Source organism: Athene cunicularia, assembly GCF_003259725.1.
Source record: "Athene cunicularia isolate RWA chromosome 1 unlocalized genomic scaffold, athCun1 chr1_part1, whole genome shotgun sequence".
NCBI classification, from domain to species: domain Eukaryota; kingdom Metazoa; phylum Chordata; class Aves; order Strigiformes; family Strigidae; genus Athene; species Athene cunicularia.
In genome coordinates, this window is record NW_020799091.1 from 111,455,791 (window position 1) to 111,467,803 (window position 12,013).

The window sequence follows — 12,013 nt, forward strand, 5'->3', positions numbered from 1 at the left end:
AGAAGTCAAATGGATTTATACATGTAGTGATCAAATTTTTTCCCAATTCTCTTCATAACTGTTTTTTTAAACCTTCCATGGTTCCCTGAAAAACAATATTTCCCAATTTAATATTATGTGTATAGTATGTCATGATCATATGGCCTCCTCCAAAGAACTTGGATTCAGCTCATAAATTCTCTGTAGCCAGTGGAATTGTGATTATTCCTGTTCTTTCTTTGGTTATATGTTAATTGAAGAGAAAATAACTCCTGTATTTATTTTCATCCTCACTTTTCCCTGGATTTTGTATTAAAATCTTCATAATTCATGCTTAAATATCTGTTCTCTGAAGTTAGATCAGTTCAGCTTTTTGTTGCCAGTTACATTTTATTTTCACAGGTGTACTTCTAATATACTTCATCATCCTCCTTGCTGTGCATACCGGTTTCAGCCTTGTAATAGCAAGTCAGACTAGACCTGCATGCAGATTATATATATAAGATAGTTTTAAAAATACATTTCCCTTAAAAAACTAGGCAAGTTCTGTTTTCTTTAATTCTTTAGAATCAACTATGGTTCAGATTGACAGTTTATTTGCAATAGGAAACAGGATTCACTGATAAGGCAAGGCACTATAATTATTCTGTTTCCAGAATTTAGAGCATATGAAGAAATTAACTTTAAGTTGGTCATATATTCATGGCAGCAGCTGACACTATCAGAGACATTTTGCTTGTTTGCTTGTTAGGTGTTCCCGAGAAGCCACAAATTACTGGATTTACCTCACCAGTTATGGAAGGAGAGAGGATGCAGCTAACTTGCAAGACATCTGGTAGTAAACCAGCAGCTGATATCAGATGGTTCAAGAACGACAAAGAAGTTAAAGGTATTTAAAAGGACTTTGATGTGATTTGGTCCAATTGTCAAAACTATATATTATTCAGAATGATATTTTATTAATTCATGTTTGTAAAGTTTCTCATATTGTTAAATGAATCAGTGGAGTACATAGATAAGGATTTGATTGTAAAGTACTGGAGTGGTCATATAACTATCTTTTTTCTCCAAATGGTAAAAACTGATGTTTTGAATTGCTCTGAAATCTGTTCAGCATAATAAACTCAACTGTGATGCTTCATAGAGAAATGTTTTATGGATTATTGTTATCACAGTCATACCAGTCATCCCAGATATTTTACTTTTTCATTTCTTTTTGCCTTTCTAATATGACGTATGTCTGATTTGGTCAATTGCCAGTTTTATGTTACACTCCTCTAAGTGACGTGACCAAGTGAGGCAGAACTCTCTGGAGGAGACAGGAGACTGCACTTCCTGTAGGGGAGCTGTGGAGCCTGCTCTGGTGAGGAAGAGTCAGTATGTGGCAACTGAGGGAATCTCAGTTGGGAAACTGGGAACCTGCAGCTGACGCAAAGATGCTGAGAGTCTGTGGTGAGGAGCCAGAAGAAGATAGATTTCAAAGGGGATGAGGAGAACATCACAGGGTCTGGGGGGAGTTGGACAAAGTCTGCTGTAACTAGAAAGTCATCAGATGACTAAAACTACAACTGAAATCAAGGATTTGCCTTTGAAGATGCATTGAGATAGGAAAGAGTTGCCTGTAAAAGCTATTTCTTTCTTTTCTGTCTTTCCTTTCTCTTTGTATGTGCTTTATTTAAAACATAGTTTTCTAGTCCATATTCTCATAAATGCTGAGATAGTTTAAAATCCTTTCTGGTGAAAAAAAAAAAAAAAAATATATATATACATATATATATATATATATATAACACAGAAGGCCTAGTCACATCTACCACAGCCAACTGAGGTACCCATTATAGAGGAGATGAATAAAAAGGATAAGTTATTGGTATTTATTCACGTCATCTCTATTTGTGCTGCTATGAAACCGATCAATAACTGATTCAAAATCCACCTTTTCTGTATAGCTTATTTTTTAGAAAAACAACTTTTATCTGTCTCATATTTGCATGACATTGTGGATTTTGTTAGCTCAATAAACTGCCTCAAGCAAATTTACAGCATTAATTACAGAATCCATTAATCTCCCTTTACTATTCTCTACCACAGTTCAGTGTACACAACCAGACCTGTGATATAAAATTGGTAAATAAAGGAGACTGCAGTTGATTGTCCAAGGAACCCAGTCCATTTAAGAAGGATCTTCAGATTTCTGATGAAAGTCAGAGCAGTGTTGAAGGAGACAGGAATTTTAGGCTGGAACCATTTGAAATGTGTTTAAGCACTTGTAATAAGGATAGAAAATGAGGAAACAGAGAATCATTCTTTCCAGCCACAGGGAAATTTGAGGAAATTGCTGAAAGAAAAGCAGCACCTCATCAAACCTAATTAAAAAGAAGAATTTAACAGCACAGCTAACACACATGGCACAGCATAGATTCTGTCATCCAGAAAAGATGACAAGATGAATATATATAATCAAGACATGTAAAGATTGAAAAATCACTCTAAGCAATGTCAATACTTTAAGAGAACCACTGATACAGTTGGCCTAACAGCAAGGCAATGTATATGAAAAGATGTTATTTTAAAAATTTTATTTGAAAATCTGGTGTAATAACTTTGCCTTTCTTTCAGCTGACATGTAATTGAAGCCAGCAAGCAATTTGGTGATTTGACTTTTTAATTTGCTCTTCTCAGCAGTTCCTAAAGGGATGGTTTTTTTACAAAGGGGGTAGGGAAGGAACAAAAATGTGTGAAAAAAGAACAGTAAAGGGGAGGGAAAAAAAAAAAAAACACACCACAAAACAGGAATGAAAGTACTGAGCACATTCATTTCAGTTTAGTTTTCTAGGTCTTCTGAAGAGCACATTGCCATTTCACAAAGGTTAGAAATAAAATAACCTAACCAGTTTGCAGTGGCATCAGCAGAAGTTACATTAGCTTTGTGCACTATAAAAGGTGAAATGATAAATCTGAGAAAATAGATATGAAATTATATGCTAATGCAGCTGACATTAAAGGTTAGGAGTGCGTCTGTCTAGCACCAGTAAATCCAATTGTGTTACAGTGTATTATACATGGTGCAAAAGAATATAAATGATGCATTGAGTTCAGAGTTGCACTGAAGGGGAAAAAGCCATTCTAAAATTGTAGCTCCATTGCTATTACTCAAAAAAGGAATCATCATCTGGTAAAGGAATACTGTTTGATAGAGTAAGTGTTAGTAATGAGAGAGACTGAATGTGGAGCACTGAGCACCATACCTTTTATTTTAGAGTTCTGTCTCTCATATATGCACCAAATTAACAAAGCAGCCTGTAGTTTAGCATTCTGGTGACATTTCTGGAAGACTATTAAAAGCAAAAATATCGGAGAAGCTAAGTACCTAATTTTTCAACAGAATTTGTTACATGCTGTTTCAACAATAATATATAAAAAATATTTTTAGTTTTCAGGAATATTTTTTAATGGATTGTCTTTTTTTTCCCTTGAAAAATTTGGCTTCAAAAATAAATAAGATAACATCAGTTTGTTTTGTTGCAACAGATAAGACATTTTGAATTGGTTCATATATTTTTAGTATACACAGAGAATTCAGAGAGGCACTGAACATTTTGTCTTGATAAACCTCTAAAATGAAGATGAAATTTTTTTTAGATAACAAGGCAATTTCATGTAAGAACTTGATTTTAAATGTAAACAAAAATTATATTTGCCTTGTAAAAACAGCAAAACTGTCCTTTAAAAAGATGAGTGTTCCTCTGTGGACGTTACAAATATGTGCTTTTATAAAGAGTTGACAGTGAACAATGATTGATAGACTTTCTATCATGTCTATTTAATATTTTCACTATCAAACATCTAAACTTATGAGATACAAGCTGCTATTAGTTAATACAAGCATATCTGTATGCACAGCTATCTGAGTCACAGGAGTGGGACCATAGTTGACCCTTAGATTTCATATGGCCCAACATCTGTTCAAAGGTTAGATCAGGTTGCTAAAGGTCTTCTCCAATTCAGTTTTGAAAAATCTCTAAAGATGGAGATTCCATAGTCTGTCTGGGCTAGATGTTTCATGATTTGGAAGCCCTTATTGTGGAGAATTTTCATTGTATGCAGATGTTTCATGGTCCATAATTAGAATTTACCTTGATATAATGTGTTCATTGCCCGTCAACTTTTGCTGTACACCTCTGAGAGGACTCTAGCTTTTTCTTCTCTATGACTGTGCATTAGGTACAGTTTGAAGGCAGCAGTTTGATCTGGTTTTAGTCTTCTCTTCCTCAGGTTGAACAAACCCAACTATCTTAAGCTGTCCTTGTATGCTTCCTCCATTGACCATCTCTATGGCTTTTGACTGAATCTGCTCAGGTTTGTAGACACCTTTCTTGTACTGGGAAACCCAAAACTGTGTGGGCCTGGTACTCTAGATGCAGCCTGTTCAGCCTGTCTTCCAGACCCCCAGTTCCCCCTCTATAAAGCTACTTTCTATCTAGTTATCCCCCAACCTGTTCCATTATAGTGATTTCCAGAGAAAGTGCCTTACTAATGGAATTTTTTTTAACCTTTTTTTTCCAAGCAGGTATTTAGGAGATAAAAGAGTAGCAAAATAAATTAAATAATGGGCTACAGTAGGCATATTTAAAAATTCTGTAAAAACCCTGGGTAAATATTCTGAATGCTAGCATACAGTAACATACCCGGTACCTAATCTCCACTGCTCTTACATCCAGATTGGCTTACATTCAGTTAGTATATATTATAATCACACCATCATTTCGCTATGAAGAAACAGAAGATACAGCTGATAAAGTAGACAAGCTAAGAATTTCTGTTGGTGAGGATGTCAACAGTTTATAGAATAGTATCACCATCCTTTTTTCAGAGGTAATTAAGAGTGGAACTCTTCCAAACAATAGACGTCTAGAGAAAGGCTTCTAAACATCCGTTTAGGAAATTAACTGCTTTTGTTTTTCTAAAGGATTAAGCATCCACTACCTCTCACTGAAATTAAAGTTGTTGATGTTTTCAGGAGCTGTCTGTGCTCCACCTGAAGTCAGTAAGCAAAAGGATGTGTACATTACTTATTAGCAGGCTATCTATATAGGTGCTTATTATTAAACTTAGAAACCAAACTCTGGGAACAAAATCTCATGTGTTTGCTTTAAATATTAGTGAAGACATTTGTTGTTTGATTATAATAATTTTGCTTTAGCCCTGGTCAATATTTCTCTCACCTACTGATCCCTAAATATTAATAGCCACCATGGCAGAAATTGAAATCTCTTAAAGATTAGCAACCAACAGGGAGAAAACTGCTTGTATGCCAGAAATAATTATTTCTTCGGGGAAAATGGAAATTCTATAACTATATGGTGCCTTCATCTATCTGGAGAGAACGAAAAAGACCACCTTTCTCATTTCAATCTAAAAAGATGTAGCTTAAGCCATTTAAGATTTGCTTTCTAAATAGATATTTCGTTGAAATTTTATTTAGGTCAACTTCTTCTCTAAAGGGATTTAGTATAATTTGTAAAACTGAATCCTCTCACTTTTTTTTTAGGACACAGAGGACATATGCAATCTCAGTGTACTCTAATATGTATTTTTATGTATTATATGTCTTTTAAAGCTTTCATTGTAACAAATCAATATAACAAGCTTACTATTTTGCTGAAATAAATTAAATTCCGTAAGTATTATAAGTAGTTGGGAATGAAGTAAAAAATTCTACAGTATGTGTAAGAAGATCTCATGTTGCACTTAATACATTAAAACTTTTAAAAATAATACTTAGTCTTTTGGATCTTTAGTTCTAGTCTAACATGTATGTCATACAATAAAATTTTCTGAATTTGAACCTTAATCTTCAACTGAGTTGAATACCTTTTAAGCATAGCTGTAGGCTCCTCATACTCTAGTATTTGGGCTAAAAACTGACAAAGAGATTTTTGACTGAGTCTGCACAAGGCCAGTGGACTAATTTAACATGATATAAAGCAGTGAGTGGAAGGTCTCTTTGAAATAATTTTATTTCCAGTCTTCCTGGGACTTGTCTGCAGATTCCAGTAAATACTATGACATGCTCTATTTATAGCTGTTCATCAGCATTGATGGCTCTACTTTGGGTTAATTTAATTCATAAATTAGCATAATTCTAGCCAAACGACAGGAATAATGTGACTACATGCATGCAACCATTAATTCACATGGTTTCAGTAATATCCATGTATTGCTTTACTATGAAAGATTATAAGCATGGACTTAGAAAATTTAATATTTAGTGACACTGAATACATAAAAGAAGTGAGAATGGGAGGAGACCACATTTTTTCTAATGAACTGCAGGGAAAGTTTATATCAAATTTGGACCAAAACATATAAGAAATACTGATGAAAGGAATTTCCATTCGACTGCAGTATCATGTAACCAATTTTAAAATTTTCTTTTTCAATATATATCTCCTGCTCTGAAAATCAGAGCAAATTGAGAAATAACTACAGTCTAATTACTTTTGTTTTAAAGAGTTCAATACAGATATGAAAGATACGATTTTTTCAACAAGTGTCATAGGTATTTTAGCTGTCTAATGCTGGGCTACTTTTCCTAAAAATATTGGAGAGAAAATTGTTTGTTTATTCTTTCTTTCAGATGTTAAATATTTAAAAGAAGAAGATGCAAATCGTAAAACATTCACAGTCAGCAGCACACTGGATTTCCTAGCAGATCGCAATGATGATGGTGCAGTTGTAAGTTGCAGAGTAGATCATGAGTCCCTAAACTCTACACCTCAGATAGCAATGCAGGTTCTAGAAATACACTGTAAGTAACACATGTTATATATGCCTGCTTTTGTAGTTTTGTTTTGTCTCAGAGTTTCTATTGTGGGAAAACTTAAAAAATCTCTGGTATTGAGCTAATAGATAGTGTCTTTCTTTTAGCCTACATCTCTGGTTTGTATTTGCTTGTTTGATTGGGGTTGGGGTTTTTTTGGTTTTTTACAGGAGCAACTCTGAAAAGTTTAATGAGAGCTTTACCAGTGAAAACACTATGGCACTGAGGTCCTGGTTTGATCTGGGAAATGGTAGAGAGGAAATAAATACATTTGTCTTTTTTGTTTATCATTGTAAGAATGTGTAAGAGTTCCTAAAAATCAAGATCATAGTAGTTCACAATTCTCCTTGGAAGAAGCAAAGTTCACAGCAGACTGCCTCAACAACTTTGAATCCTGCTAATGAAGCTCTGTGTAATGCTGTTAATAACACAAGTCTAGGAGGACTGGGCCTTTAGAATTTATTTTTAGGCCTTGTCTACACAAGATGTTGCTCTACATAATCCAAGCTTCAGTTGTTTTTGTATCTCTATATATTGACTTATTTTTTCAAATAGAATTTCTGGAGACTTGATGTTTCCACAGTGCGTTGTTTTTCAAAGTTGAATGAACCCGCCTATGTATCTGTGTGCCCTACTCTGAAGTCACTTTGTCCTTTGAGTGAGTCAGGGTTTTTTCACTTATAAACTGTGAGATGCTCAGGTGAACACCTTTTCACCATCAGGTGCCATTTTCATATTCACTTGCATTGTACCCACCATTCTTCAGGATACAGCTATTTGGATTTCTTCAGAACACCTGTATTTTTGATTGCCAGACAGCAAAAACAAGCATCTGCAAAATATTGTCAGACCAGGTGAAGGAGAGAGACCTTTCATTAATCTGTTTCTAGGATAGGTGTAATCAACCTGTTATAAAGCAGACAAGCTTGTCCATAAGGCAGACAAACTTCCAGTAACTGCAGCTAGTTCTTAACAGACCATGTCAAGGACTGCTGACATATAAAAACAGGGATATTTCTATAAGGATATAAGACTCATAGCACATATAAAATGTAGTAATGACAACAGTACTCCATGCATAGAAGCTGACAGCATTGCTAAAAATGCCATCTGCAACAAAGTCTGAAAATGAGGAGTTGGATTAGCATCCACAAGTAATATGTACTGAAAATAACTGTTTTCTGAAACATTCTACCCATCATTTTACTGAGGGAGATCAAATGGCTGTTAAACACCTGCCTCTCCTAACATGTTCAAATGGCATCTGTACTAGAGACACGACTCCTTAACAGATTTATTTCCTTGAATTCTAAATCTCACAACCACCAGCCACTGAGCTGGCTGATGCTTGCTCTTCCCTCAGCGCCCTGCCCAAGATATTGGCACTACAGGAGATGAACCAAACAGTAGCTGTAGAAACAGGACAACTCTACAAGGTTTAAACTGAGTCACAGTGGCCGCAATGTAATGTGATTCAAGGTAAAGACAGGGTTCTGTTTTGTGTGGACATCATAAGATCGTAAAGCAGAGAAGCCTTTCAGTGGCCTCTCATCCATAAAGCTTCTTGAATATTTGTATTTCCTTCCGATTTGCACCCCAGGTAGCAAGATGCTACCTTGCTGAGTAGCAGTGGGGTGCATCTTCCTCTATGCCTGTTGCTTCATGTTTTGAACAAGACCCTTCCCTCTCTTCTGTGGGTTCGCTGAAGTTCTGTAACAAGGACAAACTGCACCAGGCGTTTACAATTACTAATGTTACTGCCCCTCAGACTCCCAATTTATCGAAAGCCACAGTGCACAAGTAATTATTGTCTATCATTCCTGCTTGCTCCATTAATTTTCCACCAATCAGTTTAGTATTCTCCAGTGCTAATATAGAGTCATTATACATGGAAAGATAAGTGAAAAATGTGCCAAAAGAAGCTCAAGTTTAGAAGAGAGGGTGGAAATAGTATTTAAAACCATGGATAAAGCAGTATTTTATTATTGGTGACAAGGAGATAAGAATAGGCTATTATTGTCCTTTCCTTACCACGTACATCTCCATGGTCAACACACTGAGAAGTCTTACACTGGGCAAGTTTATAAAGGAAACTGTATAAAAAGAGGAGATTCAGGGAACTAATTATATGGTTCAGGACAGAGCCTTGAAGGAAGAAGATGAGAAAGATGATTTACAGAGCAATCCCAAAGATTCTGAATTGAGTACATCACACTGGAATTGAGCCTCTTTATTTTATTCTCCTGGTATTGCTCACCAACCTTGTGGGTATTACTGAAGTCACTGGAAGCTTCTGACTTTTTTCTATCCATCCATGAGACTTCAAACATATAAGAGACATCCTATTTGTATTAATGAGAAGCACGCTCACAGGACCCAATGTGAGCTGACCCAATGCCACCTGACAGCAGTTCCAAAATAGTGCTGACAAAACAGATGAATTATGGGACCCCATGAGAAAAGTCAGGAGAATTTGTTAATCTTACATCTTATAGGCTCCAAAATCACAACCAAGTAGTCTGGTATTGCTCTGTAGGGCACTTGTTCAGGATGTCCCAGGGGTATTTCAGATGAGCAGAGAGATATGGGAGAATAGTAAGCAAGTACCTTATAATGGTCAAACAGAACAGCACAGGTGAGCATCAGTTTGACAGAGATCAGGTGCACAATGATTGGGCATCACTAGAACTGCACTTGGTTTTTAAACACCTACCTAAAATCTGAATTATTTTATCTGTGTTATGTGGATGCTCCTTACAAATTATCAGTGTGTCATCAGAGGTTAGAAAATAAGGGCAACAATAAAATTTCTAGCTATTTTTGTCCTGTGTAATTATGCTTGAAAGTAAAATAGTCTGTTTCAAGCAGCTAGCCCCTCACAATGGACAAAACTTTTGTAGCTTGATCAAAACAAAAAAAGCAAACAAAAGGAAAACAACAAAACACGAGGAATTACAGGATTGTGTTTTGCATTCAATGGATGATAGGTAGAGAAAAGGGAAAGCAATGCAATGGTTGGAATGACAGGTTTTTATTTATGCCTAGTGAAAATAGAATAAAATTAAATCTGTCCTAGACGATGAGACTATATGAAACAGATATTTGTAATGAGTCCATGGAGAGATGTAGATAGAGGTGCTTATGAGCCCACACAGCTGCTTTTATCATCAGCTTTAATAGGAAGTAAACTTAACAAAATGAAAGCCAGTAATGCCATCAGCAGTGCTATCAATATGGAATATACTTTATTCCCTCTTCTTCCCTTTACACAAATCTTAGCTCTTATTAATGTGATAAAGCAATCAAATCGGCTTTCCCCAGTAGTATTGCAGTACATGAAATTAAGCCGAGGACTAAACTTTTAAGAGAAAAAAGTTTTTATGTTCTCTTAATATATATGTCTGTATGTAATAGAAAGAATGTCTGAGCCCTTCTGCTGCTCTCATTTTTTAATGGTTAGGTCCAGAAGTAGAGATTACCTATATTATTTATAGCTTGACCAAAAGAAGGATATCTTGAAGGAGACCATTATCTGTCCTTGTTTTCACATGGCTTTCCAGATTAATTTTGTAGACTTCAAATATTAAAATAATAGGGATGCTATTGGGGAAAATATACTGTACCCCACTCCAGATTGTGGGATAATTAGCTCATCCAATCTTTTGAACTTTTTTTATCACTCATTTATGTTACATCTCACTTAGGCTCAATCCTGTTCATCTGTATGTCATGCTCTGTGCACTGCAGGGCAGACCAGTTGCCCAAGTCTTTGTCGTGCTGAAAGGTTTGGCCGTAATTTAGTTTCTGCTTGGCCAGCAGAGGTTTGTGGTAGCATGACACTGCTTGCTGAGTTTATTTTTCCTCTGACCCTTACTGTCAACAGTAAACCTAAAATAGACTTGTGTCCCCCGTGGCTTTGCTCTGAAGTTTGCTTGTCAGCCTAGCTGCCACTGATTATTAGGAAGTGCTTCTTGTAAGTGATAAATACAAATCTCAAAGGGATATTTAATTTCATTGTTTACTTCTGTGTTCAAACTAAACTAAGAATTCATTCTTTGTTCCTGTATTAAAGAATCACAGGTGCAGAACTTCAATTTTGAAAACTTCTCAGTATGATGTATACTGTAACTCCTCATGCACACTCCTGAAAAGACATTTTGAGGGCAAGTACAACTCCTGGTCCACATCTGGGTAGTGAGTGAATTCTGCTCATTCCTCCTCAATGTCTCAGACACGTGTTGTTTCCCAGAAGCAGCATCTTCACTTTCCTCCAGGTCTTATCTGAGCAGAAGCCAGCCAACACATTGCTTCCTACTGAACAGAGTACCATAAAATTACCCAGTGGTAATTACCTTACCTTAGTGAAGATTCTCTGACTACAGTAAATTACCCAGCAGATCTCAGTAAAAATTAATTGTGTAAGTCTGCCCCAGAGGCTGCTTTTGAAGCTTTAAAGTGAAATCAAATCATTTGAACTTCAAACCTAATCATCGTGATTCTAAAATGGCAGCTGTGATGTGATCCGTACTAACGGACTCAGTGAGATTTTGCTCAAAAGCTGACCACACTCCCAAATGACAGCACTAATAAGCTAAATATGTGTTATGTAAAGAAGTGTCTAGAGAGGCAATTTTGAGTAAATTCTATATTGGCAGACACAGATGTGCAGTGAATTGTCAGTCTGACAAGTCTATAGACATCAGCTAACTTGCTTCTACAGGCTATTCCAGTGATGCTGTTTCTTCATTTGTGGGTTGTTACTGGATTCCTTTGCAATGAACGTCTGAACTTGACTTTGAAATTAGGCAGCTATTCCAAGAGAATGTTGGAATTACTGTCTGGGAAATAAACTTATTGATTTTGAATTAAGTAAACAAAATGCCTCGAATGCAGCAGGCTGCAGATAAGGAAATCTGCAATGCACTTGTGCAGCCATGAGGAAAATAGTGTGTACATGTGTGCATGTGTGTCTAACAACAGTGTACTAACTGTGATTTCCAATGTATTAACAAATGCAGGTTTCTCTGACAACAGTATGGGGTTAGAATTTCTGCTGGTGTAAAGCAGAGCATTTTTTATCAAAGAGCTACATTATCTGATGCTCACTAAGAGAGTTTAGCCCATTATTTTTACTTGGTTTATTTCAAGTTTTTGTTGGAACAGTTTCTACAATTACACATTCTGAGCAAAAATAAGTAGAAAATATATGAA

At 35.9% G+C, this 12,013-nt stretch overlaps 1 protein-coding gene across 1 annotated transcript in view; it reads left to right on the forward strand.

Moving 5' to 3' along the window:
* Positions 1-12,013, forward strand: part of CADM2 (cell adhesion molecule 2) — a 359,573-nt gene that overhangs the window by 230,061 nt on the left and 117,499 nt on the right. The window contains exons 5-6 of the mRNA XM_026868442.1: positions 731-868; positions 6,620-6,790. Coding sequence (XP_026724243.1) covers positions 731-868; positions 6,620-6,790 — 309 coding nt within the window. The remainder of the gene's footprint in view (positions 1-730; positions 869-6,619; positions 6,791-12,013) is intronic.